Source organism: Danio rerio, chromosome 24 (assembly GCF_052040795.2).
Source record: "Danio rerio strain M-AB ecotype USA chromosome 24, GRCz13ab, whole genome shotgun sequence".
In the NCBI taxonomy this organism is placed as follows: Eukaryota; Metazoa; Chordata; class Actinopteri; order Cypriniformes; family Danionidae; genus Danio; species Danio rerio.
Genome location: NC_141044.1, coordinates 29,710,445 through 29,733,566, shown reverse-complemented (window position 1 = coordinate 29,733,566; position 23,122 = coordinate 29,710,445). Strand labels below are relative to the sequence as shown.

The following is a 23,122-nucleotide window of genomic DNA, read 5'->3' as shown; positions in this document are numbered from 1 at the left end:
CTATTACCTGGTACTTTTTTTAGTACCTCCTCCAGTGAGGTTCGGTGTGTACGCCACAACATGGCGTACACACACTGCTGATCCCGATTGGTCAAAGAAAATCATAACTACCTTGAACTGCGACACCAAACCCAATATATTAATAAATTTAGCAGTGAACACTGCTCAAGAACACAATTTCATCTGTGACATCCATTGCCACTGTGTTGTGTGTTGGTTTGTGTTGTGTGTTTAAGTCACATTTATGATGATGTTATGGCAGTAGAAGCATCACAACTATAGCAATAATCCATCCCTCTTTAAGAGCTGAGGAATACCAAACCAAAGTGAGATGTGCCATGCCATACCATACCCAACCTTAACGTACAGCAGTTGAAAAGTCCCATTGGTATGTTTGGTTAAGAAAAAAAAAAAAAATATATATATATATACACACATACACACACACACACACACACACATTCCGCACTGATTGTGTGAGCTGGACATGCTGTTTTGCGTACATATGTGATTTGCCACAGCCATATCACCCAGCAGCTAGGTTGATGTTGGAAGTGGTGTTAGAGAGGTCAGCAGGGGGTGCTAAACCTGTGGTTTGTGTGAGTCCTAATACCCCAGTAAAGTGAAGGGGACACTATACTGTCAGTGAGCGCCGTCTTTCGGATAAGATGTTAAACCAAGGTCATTAAGGTCTTTGGTCCTTAAAAATCTTAAGGCACTTCTCGTAAAGAGTAGCGATGTAAACCTGGTGTCCTAGCCAAATTCTCCCTTTTGACCCTTACCCATCATGGCCTCCCAATAATCCCCATCCACTGAATTGGCTCTATCACCTTCTCTCTACTGGCACAGTTGTCCTGTGGCTGCCGTCGCATCATCCAAGTGGATGCTGCACACTGATGGGGGTTTGGAGAGACCCCCCTCATGATTGTGAAGCACTTTGGGTGTATGGTTTTACACAATAATTGTACTATATAAATGCACAAATTACATTACATAATGATATTTGTACGAATTAGATGACAAATTATGAAGAGCTCGTAATATCTAACGAAGTTAAACCAGTCACACTAATAAAGATCTTCTGCAAGGAAACAATGAGCAACATTGTAACTTTAGCAAGTAATAAATAGGTATGGTTGAGCATTTTTCTTTTCTTGTTCGGATCTTGTAGCATCATGTCTTTTTTGGTTTAGAAGTGGACCAAGACCTGTCTTTTCAGCCCTCTATGTTCACTTATTCAAATGAGCCAGACTAATAGAGCAATCGCTCCATTATAATCAAACCAAACCTGCCAAGTGTGAACACATACTAAATGTCACTGACCATTATACAGCCCATATTAGCTAGCTCCTAAAGGTTAGCTCCTTTGAAATGGAACATAAGAGCGTCGAGGTTTGCACATCTTTTAATTACCTTCTCGGAAGCTTCGCTTGGCAGCTGATCCACAGCTTGCGTCATTTTCTTTTGGGGTGCTGGACATTTCAGATCTTGAGGAGTCTGTTCCGGTACAGTTCCCTGCTTTTGTTCTTCCTTTCTGTCTTTTGGCTCTTTCGATGTTTCTGTGGTTTGTGTGGGACTCTGTGAGGTCAAAGGGGACTGTGGCGGTGCAAGAATGCTGCTGGTAGACACAAGGGGCAGCACTGGAGACGGAGGGGATGCCCTTTGAGGAGACGCTAGTGGAGGGGTGGTGATGAGAGGAGTTGCCGCTGTGGTTTGTCTGGAGGGCGATAGCTGCACCAGCTGTGGACAAGTATTTGGAGTCAGGAGCGGCTGGGTAGGGCACTCTGGTTTGGCAAGCACAGGTGAGAGGAGCGGTTTGGACTGGATAAGATCATGGGGAGGGGACACAGTGGCTGTCTTCGATTGGCCGTTGGTGCACTGGGCTGATGCAGAGGACAATGCAATCCTCAGCAGCTGTTTTGTAGCCAGTAAGGAGCCACCGGGTGAGGAAGACCTCAAGGGCAAAGTCAGGGTTGGGGGTGTGAGGTGAGCCCTTGCAGGTGAGGGAACCGTGATGGACACTGAAGCGCTCTGTGGCGATATGCTTTGGGATGCCTGGGTGGATGGGCAGCGCTTTAACTCTGGAAGAGGCTTCTTTGGTGTGGCGGGGGGAGAGTTGGGGGGTGTGTGTCTCTGATTGAAGGGGTGCTGGGGGATGCTGATCTGGCTGTGGGGCCTCTTGAGACTGCTGCTGTTCAGCTTCTGCTTCGCTAAGGCATGGGCCTGTGCAGGTGCATACAGGGCTGGAGAAACAAAGAAATAAAGAGAGAAGATTTGGGTGGATTTTCTCACACTAAGGGCCAGGTTGACTTAACAATCACATTAGCACAAGACTCCAATTCCATAAAAGCACTATAAAAGGAGTGTAAGGGTGCTTTCACATCTGTTTTGGTTTCCACACCTATTCATTTGGTCCGGACCAAGGTCTGATTGCTTTGCAACTGATTACTTTGGTCTGAACCAGTTGAAAACAACCAAAATGCAGTCATGTGACAAAATCCACATCACTCATTGGCCGAATGGTATTGATACTGCGATCGGTCAGAATTAACGTGCGGGAAACTGCCAATGGAACTCTGGCTGATTGTATCCCTGGTTATAGTATACTATATAGTTTATATACATCACATTAGACAGACTATGAATTTCAAGAATGAAGCTTGGGTACGGCTGGAAAACAATGCTTTAATGCATTGCAAACTACGAAGGTGCATCGCAAGAAAACACCCTTAAACACTAAAGTCGACACTGACAATTCACTAACTAAAAAAACTCCATAATAAACAACACAATTTACCACAAACAAGCAGAGCAGTTAACCTTACAGCTCTGACTCACCCTGTTCAAATTAGAATACTTACCTCTCTAAACCTCACTCCCACCCGGGTCACGACACCAGTTTCAACCCTTCGCTTCAAATGTTGTGCATTTTGTCTGCTAAGGCCTTCAGAATTGCAATTTGTAAACGATTTTAGCAAAAGAAAGTTTGTGATGTTCTCCTGCAGTTTCCCTTTTTGTGCTATTAAGGCTTTAAACAGGGGTGTCCAAACTCGTTTCTGGAGGGCAGGTGTCCTGCATAGTTTAGCTCCAACTTCCTTCAACACACCTCTCTGGAAGTGTATAGTATACCTAGAAAGAGCTTGATTAGCTGGTTCAGGTGTGTTTATTTGGGGTTGGAACTAAAATATACAGGACTCCAGCCCTCCCTCAGAGTTTGGAGCCCCTGCTTTAAAATAAAAACATCCATTTACTGTATTTGTGCTTAGTCTTGTAATCAAGCACAGAAAAATTCATATAATGATTTTATTTATCAGCCTACATCTCGGTCATCTGCTTCTAAATAAAATGTATTATTGGTTATAAGGTTATATATGGAGAAAAAATATATAAATTTTTTGAAGCAGCTTTTGGGAACTTTCTTCAAAAAATCATACTTTCAAAAATCTTACAATCTTAACAGTAGTGTACAGTATTAGTAAATCTGAGTAATCCATTATTGACATGTATGTATATGTCATTACGACAGGCCAGCCGGAATGTGTAAAAAAAAAAAGTCGTTATCATATGGACAAGTCTAAATGGAGGACTTGTTCCAAAGAGCCGACCATGCAACCATACGGGACTAAGACCAAAGAAGAAGAAGATGTATATGTTATCACTTACATGGTGGTGGAACTGTAAGATGTCGAACAGGTGTTTTCGTTTGAGCTGTTTGAGATGTCGGGCTTTCTGACTTGGTGGCTCCATCCTTCCCTGGAGCATTCGCTGGCTGGCTCGGTCTTAGATGGAAGGTTGGTATCCTTGGGCATGAAAGCGGTGGAGGCTGGCTTGACGTTGTGGGCTTTAGTGGCAGGTTTGGAGGGATGGTAAGAGTTCCCGGTGGAGGTGGACGAATGGTCAAACTCTGAAGCTGAAAGAACAAGAGAAAAATTAATGACATGCATTTGGAAAAATGCCACTGTTATCACTTGAGCATATATAATGGAGCTCACCTGTGTGGAGGGAAACCGAGGTGAGGAAGAGGAAGGGGTGGAGGAAGAAGAGGAGGAGGAGGAGGAGAAGGAGGAGGAAGAGGAGAAGGAGGAGGAGAGGGCAGGTACATCAGGCCGCACAGCAGACGTTAGAATCAACTGCCAGATGGCAAGCACAGAGAAAGAGAGAATTGAAAAAGAGAAGGTAAAAAGATATAGAAAAAAAGTCCCAGTGGTGCAAAAAGGCTGTTACTTCCTGCCTGTTGTGCTTCTGCAGTGTAGGTGTGATGGTGAACTTCACAGCACAGTGAAAAGCTTTTCATGTGGTCGAGTATAATCTGTCCCCATCAGAGACGTGCAGGCAAGCACCTAGCGCAGACCTCTACACACTAACCCTCCATTTGTTTAAGCCAGCTGGTCACATTAGGGCAGGAGCTCCGAAGAAATAGAACCTGGAGACTCTGCTTATGTGTACACAGCACATACACGCTTCAGACTGTAGCATATTAGAAAGGACTGCGAGTAAACAGTGCAGTAGGTCAAAGGACAGACGTCTAGAACCACATTCACTTAGAGTTGAGAAACGAGCAAGTTTCCAACCAAGTGTGAAAGGGGGGATGCTTCTGTTGCATTACGGGTATGGGTAAAGTACATGTTGATCTACAGACAATAATAAAACATTCCTGAGATTGAAGGCTATAACTAGAGACAGGTTTTTTCTTACATACAGTTAAACAGAATTATTAGTCCTCCAGTTATATTTTAATTCTTTTATATTTTTCCTCAATTTCTGTTTAATAGAGAGATTTTTTAGACACATTTCCAAACATAATAGTTTTAATTTTCAGATTTCTTTTATCTTTGCGATGATGACCATACATAATATTTGACCAAATATTTTTCATGGCTTAACTGAGTTAATTAGGCAAGTTAGGGTATTAGGCAAGTCATTGTATCATGATGGTTTGTTCTGTAGACTAGAAAAAAATATTGCTAAAGGGGCTAATAATTTTGACCTTAAAATGTTTAAAAAAAACAACAAAACGATTTTATTCTAGCAGAAATAAATAAAACTTTCTTCAGAAAAAAATAAATTAAAGGAAATACTGTAAAAGTTTCCTTGCTCCATTAAATATCACTTGAGAAATATTTGAAAAATAGTATTATTTCACAGAAGGACGAATAATTTTGCCCTCAACTGTATCTGCAAACTTACATTTGTAAAAAAATAAAAAAAAACCTGTCTCTGTAGTTACAACTTTCAGTCTCAGGAGTTTTTTTTTTTTGTCTGTTCCAGCAGTGTATACAGACACAGGGAAATAAGGCTTTTAAATATGCAGCTCCCTTTGCTTGGAATAACCTGCTTATTAAACTGCAGCTTATGGTACTGGTTTCACTACATTTAAAATGATTTTACATGATGGTGCAATCTAAAACACTGGTCTTACCATGTTCTGACTAGTTATAAATGCCATTTAATGTGTGTATTGATGGATAAATGATGTAGTCTGTTTTTTGTTAAACCCACTTGAGTGGTGAACTGTTGATCTTGGCCAAGTCACTCTTCTTAAAGAGATTTTTATTCTCAACATGCTTCTTTCCAGGTAAATCAAAGGCTGTAATAATAATAAGAATAATAATAACAATAATAATAACCTACAGTTGCAATAAGGGTATATTGAAGGTTTTTTAAGACCCTCGCTTATATAGTGTATATTGTTCTGGGAGTACAAACTGTTTAGACAACTTTGAAGTTTTGACAAAAATAAAAGTTTTACAGAATGGTAATACTTTATTTAGACTTTAAACCATGCATTATAAGAATGTATTGTGATTATATTATATATTATATTATATAATATCAAATATTTTAGACATCTTATTTCTTCAATTGACATTTGAGAACATTTTCATCCAAAAATACAAATTAAACCTTTGAGTAAAACTGGAATTTTACAAAAAACATTAGGATACAGTTTACATTCAATGAGTCAACAAGAAAAAAATTATCACTTCCGATTAAAATGGTGCCAAATATTAAAAAATACTAAATTTGCTGTGGTAAAAGCCACTGTGGGCCTTTTTTCTTATATAATAATAATTATTCGTGCTTCAAAAGACTAAACACAATGAAAGCGTAGTGGCATGTGGAGGTGCTAGACTGCTTATTGTGAGAGCAGCCACTACAAGACTAGAATGTTCTAGAAGTTCTAGAAAATAATTTTATCAAACCACTTTAATGACGGACTTTGACTAAAAGGCGTTTTATGATGACATTTTAGATGTTTTACAATGTGGTCGGTCAACAGGTTTGTCCATTAATGCCGTCCCATCACATAACCCATTAAAACAAAATGCTATGACTTATTTAATGTAATTTATTAGTTAAATGAGTTTCCATTGTAGTTTATGCACATTTTTATCAGATGAAAAGATTACTCAGTTGAGCGCTTAAGTTTTGAATGCACATTTTCAAGAGCATTTTTTGTGCGATAATGCACAAAAAATAAATGGATGGAAACATAGCTACAGTGTGCAAGCTCTATAAAAATAGCAATACAAATTGAAAGCAAACACAAAAAACGCTGAATGAAAATTCAAATGGTCTCCCTGACAGTAGGTGGCGCTGGCACTTTTCTTTGTAAATGCTGCAGAACAGCATACGGCACAGGTTGTCTTACCATCTGGGCCCTCAGGAGCATCTGAGCTTGACTGGTGCTCGGACTCTTGCCCAAAAGCAATGTTTGCGGAGAGATTTTGCGCACTGCCGTCACAGCACTCTGACCTCCTCTAACTAGAGCTGTTGATCCTGGAGTGTTGGGCAGAGAAATCTGATGAGGGAGGAGATAAAACAAAAAAGAGAGAAGAACGTCACTGTGAGTATATCTGGACTTTGATTTTTCTAGCAGGTGCTTTTATTTTGTAGAAAACGCACTGTTTTAGGGGTTTGCTGTGAAGATGAGGCTTGGCTGACTCTTTCACTGGGTGAAAAGGAAGGCGCCAGTCGATCCCCCGACAGATTGATCTGGAGGAGGAGATGGACATATCATTTGAGGTGATTTATTTAATTGAAGGAAGACTAAAAACAATAGAAACAAAGTATTCCAATGACGCAAAGTTGTAAAATATACAAGTATTAGTTATGTGTTGTATTAAACTTTTATTAATGATGTTTTTCTCTTAATGTAGTATTATTATTATTACTTTATTATAGTATTCCCATTGAATCATTTGGCAGATGCTTTTATTTAAAAGCTAGTTACTCTAGTGCCATAAATAAACTAAATACTAAGTCTGCACAATATATAAATTTAACATCGATATCGCAATGTGTGCATCCACAATAGTCAAATCTCAGAATATGCAATGTTACGTAAGGATTATAGTTGATTACACCATTGATTATAACCAATGCAGAGTTTAATCAAAATGGAGTAAAAGTTTATCATCTCCATGCGTTTTTAAAAAGATGGTTTCCCCAAAAATTTATTTTTACTCACCATTTTCATTTTACTCTTCACTTTTTAAAAAATGTACTTTTTTTAGGTTTCTTTTTTATGTTGAACATAGAAGGAAGATATTCGATAACTCATGAATGTTTGAAACCAGTGAAGGGTGACCGCACACCAGCTGATTGGTGGAGAGCAGCAATGAAACCAATTATGATATGGGGATGGTTAGGAGGGCATGATGGACAGAGGCCAGTGGGCAAACTTGGCCAGCAAGCCTGGGTTAAACCCCTACTCTTTTTCGTAAAGTCATCCTGGGAATATTCAGGACCTAGTTTTAACGTCTCATTCGAAAGATGGCGCTCACTAGTCACCATTAATATACTGAGGCGTTAGGACCCACACAGACCACAGGTTGTGCGGTCCCTGCTAGTCTCACTAACACCACTTCAAGCAGCAATCTAGCTTTCCCATGTTCTCTCCCATCCAGCTACTGACCGGGCGCAGCCCTGCTTAGCTTCAGTGAGCGACCATGTGAGAGTTGCAGAGAGCTTCAATGAAAACATTTGGTATTTCTAAACAATTGTTATTTTCTGTAGCTAAAAAAAAAAAAACTGTAAATGATAGGGCTGGGTGATGAATCGAAATCAACATTCTATAATCAATCAAATTTTTCAATTACTTTCCCTACTGTGTGTGGAGTCACATGACTCTGCTCTGTTAAGGCTGAAATATACTTATTACATTAGTATGACAATATACTTATGCCAATGGCACGAGTACAGCCTGCGCATACCCGCACACACCTCTCAAAAAAAGTACTTAGACGTCACATTGACGCATAGGGCAAGCTTTGTGATTGGTCGGTTTGGTAGTGGTTACGACGGTGGGCGGCACTGAGAGCTGCATTTTAGGCAATGTGTGTTTTAATTTCAGTTGTTCAGCGTTGATGTTCAATAAATAATCATAGGTAGTAGACGTGTAGTAGAGTGTGTTTACAATTATTTAACATTTTATTCACTCATTCATTTTCTTGTCGGCTTAATCCCTTTATTAATCCAGGGTCGCCACAGCGGAATGAACCGCCAACTTATCCAGCAAGTTTTTACGCAGCGGATGCCCTTCCAGCCACAACCCATCTCTGGGAAATAAAATGTTATTATTTGAGCATATTTACTGTACAAAAATTATCAGTGAACTATGAGGGCAAAAACATAAAATAAATAATTAAAATAATCGTTCATTAATGGTAATCGAGTTAAAATGTTCAAATAATCCGGATTTTGATTTTAGGCCAAATAACCTAGCCCCACTAAATGACAATGTTTTCATTTGAAATATGGAAGAAATGCTAACTGATCTTTGTAGGATAAAACAAATATGAACATTTTGCTCAAACCCACACAGAGTAAATACAGTAAATGAACCAAAAAAGAAAGTGAAAGTGAACGATGACCACCCTTCTATTTAGGTTTACTGCCACTTTAGGAACTTTAGCATATAGTGAAATAGCAGCAAATGGATAATGACATTGAATAGCAGTTAAAATCCATACAAATAAATAAAATTATTCTTCGTCATGTTTCACATACTGTTGTATATTTAGAACATCCTGTGGTAAAAAAAAGTTCACCTACCACCGCTGCTTTTTCAGATCTGCACAGGATGGATAGTTAAAAACGCAATGCTCCATTGAGAAAGTTCAGTGCAAAGTAATGATCAGCATATCACTTTTCTTCAAATACTCTTTCGGACACTTGTTTAAAGTGTCACTTCGTTAACTATAGGTGACTTAAATACAGTGGTGTAAAGTAACAAATTACAAATACTCAAACTAGTACTGTAATTAATTAGTTTTTCCTCAGCAATTGTAATTTACCAAGTAGTTTTAAAAATGTGTACTTTTACTTTCCCTACATTTTTAGTGCAGTATTGGTACGTTTACTCCACTACTTTCCTTCAAACTGGAGTCACTACTTTATTTTTTCCTGTCTATATTATTGGCTAAAGTAGAACAATTTCTGTGATTCCAAGTCCTGTGATTCCTGTCCAATCAAAACGCATATAGAAACTAAATTGCATCATACTGAACTGCCTCAAGACATTGGTGCTATATAAATGCAGCTAACCATTTGGATGCAGTAAAAGTGTACAAGACAACGTCCAAAATCCTCACACGCAATAACCCAGAGACTGTTTAAACAGGATGACGGATGTATGATGACTGAAACGGCCTTAAACAATAACTAAATAAACTACAGAAAATTACGTTTTCTCACACGTGCAACGTAACAATTGCATGTAAACTCATTAGACTTTCACAGTGCATTACTCACTACCTACAACTCGAGTACTTTTAAAAGTGCTACTTTTACTGTTACAAGTGTTAATATTTACAACAGATACTTTTACTTTACTTGCACTACATTTTTGGGAAGTAATAGTACTTTTACTTGAGTGAGATTTTTCAGTACTCTTTCCACCACTGACTAAACACAGACAAACAAAATTAGCACTCAATCATATCTGAAAATGGAAGTCTGTCACAAAGTACAGTCTGCTGATATTTCTGATATTTTTAAATGTCCATAAATGTTTTTAAAAATGTCTTACGTTTAAAAAAGCAATAATGATATTTTTTTTTGCTCCTGTAAATAGCTCTGGTTAAGTCAGTAGTACAGGAATAAACATTTACATTATTATTAGTTTTTTTTGTAAATGCTTTTACATTTTCTGAAAGCTATTTGAGTTACAAATATACTGAATAAAAAACTAAAGTGACTTTAAAAATTGGTGATATGGGGGCTCAGTGATTAGCACAATCGCCTCACAGCAAGAAGGTCGCTGGTTCAGTTGGTGTGGTTAGTTTAAGTGTATGTGTTTGTGAATGTGAGAGTGTATGGGTGTTTCCCAGTACTGGGTTGCAGCTAGGCATGGGACGATAACCCTTTTCAAGGTATACCGTGGTTTGTAAAAGTCTACGTTTTAAAACCGCAAAAATTCTGTTATACCGTTCCTAAGGTATGTGTTAGATTATTTATTTACATTTTTTTTTTTACATTTTTTTTTTTTTTTTTTTTTTAGGACAACAGTATCTTCAGCAGAAAAATATACAAAGATGCCGTTTTAAATTGTAAAGAAATCTGTGCTTTTAAAACTAATGAAGACAGCAGAGGTCAATGATTCATTTGAATTATTTAGCCTGACATGTTTAATTTTCCAAAATATTGTAAATCTTTAAAAAAAATCAAATATATTGTTTTCAAAGGGGAAAAAAGTTTTTGTTTTTTACCCAGACATTTAAAAAGAATATATTTAAAGAAGTAATCACAATACCGAGATATTTTTAATCCAAGGTTATCATACTATCAGAATCTTATACCGGCCCATGCCTAGTTGCAGCGGGAAGGGAATCCACTGTGTAAAAACACATGCTGAATAAGTTGGCGGTTCATTCTTCTGTGGCGACCCCGGTTGAATAAAGGGACTAAGCCGAAGGAAAATGAATGAATTACTTAATTGCTCAACTAAGTTTGTCATTTTTCTTTTTGTTTTACTCATTTGATGTTTCTTCTGTTTTAAGTACATTTTATTCTCTTTTGTATGTTTAATTAAAACAATATTACATAGTAAATACATATTAAATATTAAATAAGTTGTAATAAAGTCATGCTTTTAAACATTTAAGCAAACAACAGAGTAGATTTTTGTTAGTCAATTTGACACACCAACACATCTGAGGTAATTCAATATTTGGTTCATAATACACAATGAAGCAACAATCAATGTTTTTTTTTTATCATGAATGTCATTTTATCACAAAATGATCTCCAGAGATGTCAAAAAACAATAAGCCACTACTCCCAACAACACATGCAATGACAAATCAATGTAAATACACCTGTCAAAATAATGAAACTGCTCAGTGCATGATTGAAACTCCAGGATTAAAAATTAAAAAGTAGATTTAACTTTTTAATTTTCTTGTTTAAATTTTCTTACTTTTATATTTCCTCATTTTATTCCAATTCTAAGTAAAAATATTTACAAGTTTCTAATGAATCTAAATTATTCGATGTAGAAATTACATGTCATTGCTGTATTAATTCATGAACATTTTTCATTCTGTATTAGAGGTCAAAGTTTTCTCTATTGGTTCCATATCAATTTCCCAGCTCAACTAAATTACTTAAAGGAACAGTTCACTCAGAAATGAAAATGTTGTCATCTATTACTTGTTCCAAACTAGTTTGAAACGCCTTTCTTCTGTTAAACACAAAGGTAGACACTTAAAAGAATGTTGGAAGCCAGAAGCAATTGACTTACATTGTATTTTGCCCCTACTATGGATGACAATGACTTCCAACATTCTTCAATACATCTTTTGCTGTGTCCAACATAAAATAAGATTTTGAACTACATGAGGGTGAGTAAGTAATGAGCAATATTTGGATGAACTATCCCTTTATTGTTATAATTACATTCATCTTTTCTGTAGTATTTACACACATTTCTTTCAGTCTGTATACACTGTAAAAAGTGCTGGGTTCCACACAATCCCTTCATGTCCCTTAAAGGTTTTTACAATTTTAAGTTCATTGAACATAAAGCAATTAAGTTGTTCCCTAAAAAACTCAAGAATTGTGTTGTTTCAGCTTATTTTAAGTAGTTTGAAGCAGAAGCAAAAATATCTTCTGGGGTGTACAATCGCTTTTGGTAACAGAGTGAACTCATACCTGCACCACTTTTCTGTTGGTTGGGGAGGGCTGGTTGTGGAAGGTGGTCACAGTCGTGAGCGCAGGAGGTGTTTTTGGGGTGCCATTGGCCTGATGGGAAGGGTTCACCGTTGTGGTGCTCGTGGTGTTGACTGTGCTCTTTGCGGGTTCTGCTTTCGTTTGGGGCTCCTTGTCCATTGTTCCACAGAATCTGGACACAAGAAGCTGAAAGAAAGTTCATCATGAGTAGGCATGCCTACTAAAACTAAAACAAGCTAAACAATATTAGTAAAAGTCCCCATCCCAGTGCAATTGACTGTAGTAAGAGATATATTATCTAGAGAAGTTCATGCAAAGGTAATTTGTCTATGGACTCAAGCTGAACATGCAAATTTCCAACAGTTTTACTGTATTTGCTTACAGGGCCTGTCTTGTGACCTTATGTAAGATGAGTCTTAAGTCAATCAAAGAGTTTGAAATAAACTCTGCTTATGCACAAGATGACAAAGGAAAACGAGAAACCTTGAAGTCTACTGAATTGGACTGAAAGTTTGTTCGCATAATTCTTCTAACCACTTTAAGAAAGTTTGGGACCCATTTAAGAAATGTATAAAAGAACATGTTTTATTGTCAAATATAGACCAAGTCCTTGTTCCAGCAAATTGATTATTTTTCTTTCCTCAGTGCAAAGTAGAGTGTATTGTGTGATACAGATTGTACAATTGGTGTTTTTTGTTAACCCACATTATTGTTTACCTTTATATTTGTTGGTATGTTTTTTGCTTGTTTTGTTTTTTTTTCATTGTATGTGCTAAGAATGATACTATCTATACTTTTTGAAATTGTTTTGTCTTTTTTTTTTTTACTGTAATTCACCATAAAAGTCATAAGTAAAATAATTTTTTTTTAAAAGTTTGCACACATAACGCTTTGTGATACATAAAAATGTCAATCCATGAATTATACCTCTTAATTAAAATTAAGACCTGTTAAAAAAAACAGTATGTTTCAGCAAATTGAAGACTTGTTAAGGCCTAAAATTAAGGTATAGACATTTTGAGACTTTTTAAGACCCTGCGGATACCCTGTAATATGTTTCATTCAGTTTTTTTTAACAGTGCATCAGGTTTAAACGAGGTTGCATATCAAAATGTACTGTATTTCTATTAGAAAATAACATTTTAATCGGATTCTGCACAATAAGTAGTATGAATATGAAACAGTGTTCTGCAGATCAATAGCAGAAAAATAAGCAGTTTCATGATTCAGCTATCATACAGTTGCAAATGCTGTCATAAATGTGTAATAAAAAGGTTGAAGTTTACAAAAACAAATGCTAAACTGAACAAAGCATACCTACACATGAACATAGTATACCTATAATAGCCTACACTTGAAACAACTATGTAATAGGCATGGGATAATAGTCATGGGTTTCAAGGCTTACCGCGGTTTAAAAAAAATCAAGGTATTAAAACCGCAAAAATATTATGTTATACCATTCATAATGTATATGTAAAGGTTTTTAAAGTGTTTTTTCATGTATTGTGAAGAAATCTGTGTATTTGAAACTAATGAAGACAGCAGAGGTCAAGGATTTATTTAAACTATTTAGCCCAACATGTTTACTGTTCCAAAATATTATGTTTCCTAAAATTAAATATATTGTATTCAAAGGGGGAAAAGTTGTTGTTTTTTACTAACACATTTAAAAAGAATATATTTTAGAGCAGTGATCATAATACCGTGAAACTGTGATATTTTTATCCAAAATTATCATACTGTCAGAAACTTATACTAGCTCATGCCCAATATGTGTGCTACAATCTAAGACAAAACTTTCAATTCAAATAAATGCAACTTTGATGTTTCAAAATACTTTGTGAAAAAAGTTTAAATATAAACAACGGACAACACATAAAAAAAAGATCAATTTTACATTTTTAAATGATTAAGATCTTATTGCTGATAAAAAAAAGAGTAGTGGTTTGGATAGCGGGGATCCCTAAATAGTCATCAAATGATTCTTTATCTGTTCTTATTAAATGCACAGAAATGATGTAAACCGGTATCACATTTATAACACTGTTATGTTATGAAGAGCTACAAAACTCTGTTTCGACTTTGACCCAGGTATTGTAAAACATTTGTGTAAAAGACAGACTGAACAGACTGAAAATGACATTAAACCATCTAGAAATAATCTTACACATGTGTTTTCCACTTAACAAAGTAACATTTAAACAGTAAATTACACTGTCTACCACATAAATTACCATAGAATCACAAATAAAATATATTATTTTGATTTATTCTTTTATGTTTTTTGCATTAAATTCAAATGAATGTTTAACAGGCTAAATTATTATACAGATGTGCAACCTATATATATATATATATATATATATATATATATATATATATATATATATATATTTATTTATATATATATATGTGTGTGTGTGTGTTTGTGTGTGTATATATATATACATGTATATATACATGTGTTGTGCTTGTGTTGATGACTGTGATGTGCTTTGCATTAGTAGATCAATATATCAACAACACGCGATTTTATAATTCAGTTAGCAAGTAAATAAAACAAACCACCAAAACATGTCTCGTAGTGTTTGAAATATCATCACTGTGTTTTTAAGTTCACGCAATCACATGCACGTTTTTGCTTTAACGTGGGCAACCCAAATTGTACAGTGTTATCACTGGAGCTCACACCAGGCCGCGGCTAAACAAAAACGAAGCATATGAGCATTTCTGCTAAAAACAAGACACATGGGTTACATTAATAACGCGATATTGCGCCATGCCTGTACCGTAACCACGACTAACGCTCTGCCCTTTGTCTCATACGAGCCATAGAATTAAAAACCTCCGTGTAAATGAAGCATTGGTGTAGTTATTGAACATAAAGGTTTACCAGACTCTCGGTGCGATAACCGTGAAAGCTGGACGACATTAATGGACACATACCAAGGAGCGCGGCGCGCACAGGTGCCAGAAAGCCACGCGTGTTTTCAATGTTTATGTGCGAGCCGCAGTCATTTCTGAATAAACACCCACTGTGACTCCCCAAAACATCCCCGTGCTTGTCGTAGCATCACGACGGCCTATAAGGGGGCTGCCGAATTCGCACTAAAAACAAACGTACAGGTCGTACTGGGAGCCCGCTAAACACGACAGTGTCGGTGCATTTGCATCCAATGTTCATTATTTTGGTCATATATTGAAAATGGGCGTGTGTTCGTGCGGTGACAGCTAGAGCCCCCAGCGCGTCCCTGAAGACCTGCACTTCCCTAAATGATGGCGCGGCGTCATAGATATATAAAAGCGGCTGCATTTTATCGAGTGCACGAAATGTGCACGGCGACAAATCAGCGTAACTTGTCGCGAATCGAAATACACAAAATGAAAGTCAAAAGGGAAAATGATGATGCTCCTCTCTGTGCGCGAGCGTGCGCGCTCCTCTCTTCCAACCGAGCCGGTCGCAGAGCTTGCCAAAACATGCATCTTTTCGTGACTAATAAATGGCCGTGGAGGGTAATCCTACCTGTCCGAAGTCAACGGGGTAGATCTCCCATCACACGCTGACCGTTTTCAGCGACTGCTACAATCCCGTCATGTCCTAATGCGTCAAAGGTAAAAGTAGAGACCGATAGAAATTCATCAGGGCGGCGAATGTTAGAGCACCGCTTACAGTGTAGGAGGACCGCGCGCTTCTGCTTTTCTGAAATATCTGTGCACTTTGTATTAGTTTTAAAATGCTTGCATTTATGCACACACAATCTTAAAAATATTAGCACCAGATCAATAAAAACAGGGTTTTACAGTGATGCCTCTTTCCACAAAGTGAGAAAAGTTTTTTAGGCAACTATCTTTTTTTTTTTCATGTGAAAAAACATTTTTATAATCTGAAAAACGCTTTTCCACTAGTAAAGAACAATTTATGAATTTATCTGAGATCAACAGTGTGCGAATTATAGCCTACATTGACGATTGGGGGTGGGGTCAACTTTTTAGGTAGTTTGGTGACATGCTTCAGTGAATCAAATTTATGGATTTAAATTTTCAGTGTTTTGAGGGATATTTAGTGACTATTTTAGAGGTTTCTGTAGGTCAAACTATACAAATTATGAGTCTATTTTTTCTTTTTTAGGCTACAGGCAGATACAGTTGAGGTCAGAATTATTAGCCCCCTGTTTATTTTTTCCCCAATTTCTGTTTATTGGAGAGCAGATTTTTAAAACACATTTCTAAACATAATAGTTTTAATAACTTATTTCTAATAACTGATTTATTTCATCTTTGCCATGATGACAGTAAATAATATTTGACTAGATATTTTTCAAGACACTTCTATACGGCCTAAAGTGACATTTGAAGGCATTTGGGAAAAGTCGTTCTATAATGATGGTTTGTTTTGTAGACTATCAAAAAATATATAGATTAGCAGGGCTAATAATTTTTACCTTAAAATGTTTTTTTAAAAAAATGTAAAACTGCTTTTATTCTTACCGAAATAAAACAAATAATACTTTCTCCAGAGGAAAAAATATTACTAGACATACTGTGAAAATTTCCTTGCTCTGTTAAACATCATTTGGGAAATATTTAAAAAAGAAAAAAAATCAAGGAGGGCTAATAATTCTGACTTTTATACGCCTATTGTACAGGAAACGTGTTTTGTGAATACTTAAGATGCATCGGTGCTCTAGACCTGCCAGTTTCAGACTGTTGAATGATATTTTTCCTACCATTGACTGGCGCAATTGAATGCATCAGTGGTATGAACCTTTATAAGGGGAGGGGTGGGGGTCAAATGTATATTTATTAAGAAAGATTTTAATATTTAAAAAAATATTTAATATTTTATAGTTTTAATATTTGCATGTGCTGTTAGGGAAGGAACATTCATGGGGGCTCCTGGTTTTGAAAAGAAGTACCGTTAATTTCTAATGGTAGACAGATTTTACAACATATGATAGAAAATGTTTAAAAGAGCTATTCAATTATTGTAGGATTCTTGGCATTGGTCGGGGCCCCCTAATTCGGGGCCCTAACTGCTTACCTCATCCCTGTTCAGATCACATAGTCATCACATTTTCCAGCATTTCATATTGTAAAATCAAAATTATTTAAAGCATACCGTTCTCAGCAGAACTGAGTACACCCTATTTTGAAAATGTATATTTTTATCCATTTCTCAGTGAATAAAGGCAATGTATTTTGGTGCATTTAAACAAAACAGGTTTATTTAACAGATATATTTATTAAAATAATACTTTAGTCACCAAACATGTTTAAAAATTGGAAATTGATACAATTAAATCAAGCTAAATATTACACACAAAAAAAGACAACCTACAACATTTCAACTACATTTTTCAAATTATTTTTTGCTTTTCTTGATTTTTCCTCTTTTTAAATTTGTATTTAATATTTTTCTATAAATTTGGGTGTACTAGGTTCTGGGCCATTATCATAAGTTATTTTGTTAGATAAGCTCCAAATTTGGCTTCAATACTCTGTAAATGCATATTGTGTGACTTATGCTGAGCACTGTATTTTAAGGTTATTATGCAGTTATTTTTACTATACCTTTACTTTTAAAGTAATAAAGCATACCTTAACCTAAAAAATGCAAGAATGACAACATAATTCCACTTTGCTTTGCTTAAAAACTAGTAACACATTTATATATATTTTAGATTTAAAAAAAAAATTTTTTTTTTAAAGTGATTTAGCCTATATTAGCCTACTTTTAAATGGAACTGAAAACACTGTCACTAAAAGTCAATTTGGCTTGCGAAACTTCAAGAACATTTCCCAGTGATGGGTTGCAGCTGGAAGGGCATGCGCTGCGCAAAACATATGCTGGATAAGTTGCCATTTTATTCCGCTGTGGCAACCACAGATTAATAAAGGGACAAAGCCAAAAAGAAAATGAATGGATGAACTCCAACAACAGATCGCTACAAAATAGGATGCCTTTTTAATCAGCAATTCATATTAATTCTAAAACGGTAATTCATTAGGAGTAGCATGACAAAGTAAGCTAGCATGTTGTTGCGGTATTGGTTACTGGGTCTGGTTACTAGGTTACCATGAGGTCACCACATTGGCCAGTGTGCCTTGAGCTCATTAATCGGATCACACGAGGTTGCGGGATTGTCCACAAAACCCAACACGCACAACTTTGAGACTTTCTCTTATCTGATTCTGGCTCTTCTTAATGAAAATACCGAATTTTATCTCGCTGGTTGAAACCGGTGCGTTCAAGAAAGGGACATTTGTTCGGTTAAAGACAGGTTAATGGATCAATGATAATATATAATTGTAAATATGCCGGACACGAGACTTCTAAACCCGAAATCCGTTGCAACGAATGCCAAGCATTCGAACAAGAAAGCGATTCCAGTTGAAATAACACCCGCAGTCAGAGGCAGAGATGCCGCTCACCGCAAAAACAGGGCATCGAGCTGCCCAAGATGCACCCATCACACGGAGTATAAACCCAAAACAACGGAGAGAAGCAATAAAGCGATGAAAACAAAACCGACCGAGACTTCACCGAGGACAAAACCGTCCAAATGTGCACCGAAGGAACAGCCAAAGCCAAAAACATATTCTCACGCGCTTTATGAAATCCACAGGTAAGACTGCCTCAGAAACATATGGTGAATCAGGACTTAATCCAAGCAGCAGCATTAAACTGGTTAATTGCCGTAGTACATGCTTTAGAGCTTGTTTTGTTTATGCAAATAACGGCTTTTGGTATATTGACCATTTTCTGTTTTTGTGACAGTCAGAAAGCGTTTACAGTATTTGCACCGAATCCAAGGAAAAGACAAGATATTCAGGAAAGTAGGTACTTAGCTTTTCTTTCTTTCTTTCTTTCTTTCTTTCTTTTTTCTTTCTTTCTTTTTTCTTTCTTTCTTTCTTTCTTAAAAATGAAGACGTGAAAAAGAAGAATCTTTAACCCTTATGTACTCTGTTGGGGATGTTTTCATCCACTCTGGGGGGATTTTGAGTCTTAATTTAACCATAACTTTTTCTGTTTCCGCTTAGCAGAATTATTTTTGGTGACCAACCTTATTTTGAATAATTGCCCTGAAAAATAATAATAATAAAACTCAACAATACACTTTGGGCAAATTTACTATCCATTTGGGATGAATCTAAATTAAACTGCTGTAAAAAAAAAAAAAAAAAAAAAAAAAAAAACATCAGATGAATATTTGTTTAAATGTTTTTCATAAATCTGTTAATCAACCTCAGTCCTGATCAAAACTACTAAATTGCTGAGAAAAGTACAGGATTTCACTAATTTGGTGTAAAAAACACAAAATGACATATTTTCAACATAAAAAGTAATTGTGGACTGGAATTATTTTTACTTTTTATTAAAGTATTTGGACATGTAAAACAACACTGCCTTTCATGTTTTTTGTGATTGATTCTTTTCTCTCCCTAATTTACTGTTGGTGGCTGTTTTTGCCCCATTGACTTCCATTATAACCAAATTGTTTTGATTACAAAACCATGACACCCTATAATCATGCATTTTTGATTGTTAGTGGTTTTCCATGTTGGGAAGAGGTAAAATTTGTAATTTGTAAAATTGACCATGAGTTGGCACCATTAACCCTTTAGATAGGCCTGTGCAAAAAATAAAGCTTAGATTTTCACCTCAGCTCAGCTCTCAGAACTACATGAAGTAAACAAAAACAAAGACTGTGTGTTTATGGACCATCAAATGTGGTTAAGATGGAAGTCAATGGGGCAAAAACCGTCACCAACAGTAAATTAGGGAGAAAATGTGAAAATCTAACAATGCATGTTGTGACTAATTGTTCACATGTCCAAGACTGTGATAAAAGGTTAAATAAATCCAGTCCACAATTACTTTTTATATTAAAAATACGCCATTTTGTGTTTTTTTTCACCAAATCAATGACATCATTTATGTATTTGGAAATTAAAGAGTTAAAATCCTGTATTTTTCTAAGCAATTTAGTAGTTTTTGATCAGGACTGAGGTTGATTAACAGGTTTATGCAAAATAAATAAAAAACATTTATCTGGTGCAGTTTTACAGCAGTTTAAATCAGTGGATGTTTTTTTTCCTGAACATAACCAAAGGATACATTTGAACAGTACACAAGGCTTAAATTCCATATTAAGATTTTTACTCAAATTGTTCCAAACCCATCTGAGTTACTTCTGAAGAATAAAGATGAAAAATGAATGAAGATGTTTTGAAGAATGTTGGAAAGGAGCAACCCTTGACTTCAATATTTTTTTTTCTAATATGGGTTTCAAAGGCTGCTTGTTTCCAGCATTCTTCAAAATTTCTTATATCTTGTCCAACAGAAAGGAATTCATAAAGATTTAAAACCACTTGACTGTGAGTATATGGTAATGAAATAATGTTAGTTTTTTGTGTGAATTATCCCTTTAAATGTCATATTTTCTCTAAAATGTTTGTTTATAAACTTATCCTTTAAAGTCTTTTAGTTTATTTCTCAATAACATAATGTCCCCTAATTATTAGTTTTGAAATTAAGATTTTCTATTTAGTTGGTATAAGTATTTAAATATAATTAACATTTATCTTTAATATAATCTGGCTCTAATTATTAAGGTTTGTGTTTTTCCCCCACAAATTAAGGACATTAAAAAGTTAATCAGAACAGAAAGTCAGATCATTTCGCTATATTTTTGCCTTGTATAAATAATATAGAATCAATCCTTAAATCAACATATTTTTTTACATGAGATTTCAACACTGAAATTCTGAGAAAATGACCAAAATAAATGTAGTTTGATTAAATCATGAAAGGTTAAAGCTGTCGTGAAACTTAAACACTCGCTGATTCACTGTTTACCAGAAGCAGAAGCAGAACTGGCAGCTCTGGAGGATCTGCGCTTGAGTCGGGCCATGGGTTATATTTCCATATCTCCTAGTACTGTGGGTGAGTCATTCAACCAAACTAACCAGAAAACAAATTTGAGAGGCTTGCTCATGAGTCTGTTTGAAAAGACCCGAAATAAATGCTTTGATAAAACCACTAGAACCACTAGAGGGAGCTATGCACGCAAGAATAAAACCATGACAAACGCTTGAAGAGAAAGTTCACCAAAAATATGCTTTTCATTGACTCAGCCTAGGTCATCCAAGTATGCGATGTTTTAGTAGAAGCTTTTTTTTTAGATTAAACAATAATCCTTGGGGACTCATAAAATGCAAGTTAATAATAATTAACAAAAACAACAATACCAGGATTATGATTTTTCTTGACAGACATGTTTTTTCAGTGAGTAAATATACTGTACTGTACATCAATATTTCTCATTGAAAACAACAATTCTTAGACTTTGTTTAACCATACTTGCCACTTCTGCAGGTGGATGCTTAACTCTGGAAGAGGTCAGGGCAAAGCAACAACAAGACTTGCAAATCAAGAGAAGACAAAAGCAGGTGAGATCACAGTAATGATGAGGAACAAACTCGAAAGTTCTCCAAAATGAGAATTTGATATCACAACCCTATGAGTTACTGGAATAAGTAGTGGTGAATGTAGATATTTTATAATATACTTAAATGACTATATACAAAAACAAGTTAGAATGGTGAATGCTTGCTTTTTACCCTAATTTCTAGCCATTCTAATGGAAAATGTCTTAATTTTTGGTTTCTAAATTTACTGGTATTAGAAATGTATTGTGACATGAGTAATAATTCCACATTTTATTAGTACTTGTATCTAAAAAAAATGACAGCATTTTAAAAGCCGTATTTTCTGATTTTCTGAGTCTGAGACCATTAAGTTAACTTAACAAATTTAAGTGGATTTAACATAAAACAATTAAGTTGTCCTATAAATTTCTTACTATTTTTGTTGTTTCAGTTTATTTTAAATACATTTAAAATAAACTTTTAAATAAGTTTTATTTAAGTTAAATAAGTTTGAACAAGCAAGAAAAAAATTGTTTGTGCAAAACTGAACTGTTTCACAGTTACCAAAACCGTGTATTTGTTGTCTCTGTATCAGCATGGTGGCTGTGATATTGATTTCCATTCTCTATATATGCTAAAAAAATGAATGTAGGACTTTTTCACTCACCAATTGCAAATATAAAATTTTAAGTCAGACATTAAACAATTTTTAGACAGAAAAATGTAAACAGTTCTTCATTGCAAAAAATGCTCCAGTAATGTTGTATGAAATCATTGTTATGGTGTATAATATAACTATGAGGATCTCATGATTGTCTTTTTTTCCCTTTCAGGTTAAAACTGTGTTTTAGAAACTTCTTAAGCTGTGCAAGAACAAAGCTAGACCAGTTAGAAAACTGCCCACAGCAGAACATATTTATATTTACTTTGTGTTTAAGTTTGAAAAGTGCAGCTAAACTCATTGGACCTCCTGATGTGACCTTATGTTCTAAATTAATATTTATGAATATCTGTGAAATGTAAAGCACATGAGTCTGGGTGGTGTCATAGAAGCATAGTATATTGACAAACTGAATGTAAAGTGGAGATCAAGATTAAAGGAAATTTAATTTTCACTGTTTGAATTGTTTTAGGTGTATATATATCATGGTTGTAAAATTGTGTTTAACAAAATAGCTAAGGCATTTCTATAAGGCTTCTCAAAGCACTTTATATGTAGCTAATCAAAATTTGGTAACAGCAACATTTTTATAGCTTGATCAAAAATCACAAATAAAATGTATTTGTCAATAATTAGTAAGAAGAGTAGAAGTATCTCACAGACATCACTAGTCTCTGCTCTGCAGTGATCCTGACCTTCAGGCCCCGTTTACACTCGTTTTACTTTTAAAACAGCATTTTAGAATAAAAAAGATCCACGTCCACACTGGTGTTTCACCTAGTGTTTCTGAACAGATCTCCGTACACACTACACTGCTGAAAACGCACATCACGTGACCACACACACTGGCAT

General features: G+C 35.6%; 2 protein-coding genes across 15 annotated transcripts in view; one reads left to right on the top strand and one right to left on the bottom strand.

Annotated features, from left to right (window-relative positions):
* The window catches only part of phc3b (polyhomeotic homolog 3b), a 56,720-nt gene that overhangs the window by 9,565 nt on the left and 24,033 nt on the right, over positions 1 to 23,122 (bottom strand). For 4 of the 13 annotated variants that reach the window (XM_087309686.1, XM_087309690.1, XM_087309685.1 and 1 more), the window contains 5 exons: positions 12,157 to 12,360; positions 6,907 to 6,996; positions 6,653 to 6,802; positions 3,664 to 3,910; positions 1,414 to 2,243 (listed from right to left, as the gene is read on the bottom strand). In XM_087309686.1, coding sequence (XP_087165812.1) covers positions 1,414 to 2,243; positions 3,664 to 3,910; positions 6,653 to 6,802; positions 6,907 to 6,996; positions 12,157 to 12,360 — 1,521 coding nt within the window. Of the gene's footprint in view, positions 1 to 936; positions 2,244 to 3,663; positions 3,911 to 3,992; positions 4,131 to 6,652; positions 6,803 to 6,906; positions 6,997 to 12,156; positions 12,361 to 15,123; positions 15,547 to 15,700; positions 15,786 to 23,122 lie in introns of those variants that run through there. The other 9 variants (XM_087309681.1, XM_087309680.1, XM_087309683.1 and 6 more) reach the window with 6 other exon arrangements.
* Positions 18,294 to 22,722, top strand: zgc:194621. 2 transcript variants are annotated; one of them, XM_087308914.1, is made up of 5 exons: positions 18,294 to 18,803; positions 18,956 to 19,018; positions 21,041 to 21,124; positions 21,557 to 21,630; positions 22,443 to 22,722. In XM_087308914.1, exons 1-5 carry the CDS (start codon positions 18,791 to 18,793, stop codon positions 22,458 to 22,460), a joined length of 252 nt encoding a protein of 83 aa, XP_087165040.1. In that variant the 5' UTR covers positions 18,294 to 18,790; the 3' UTR covers positions 22,461 to 22,722.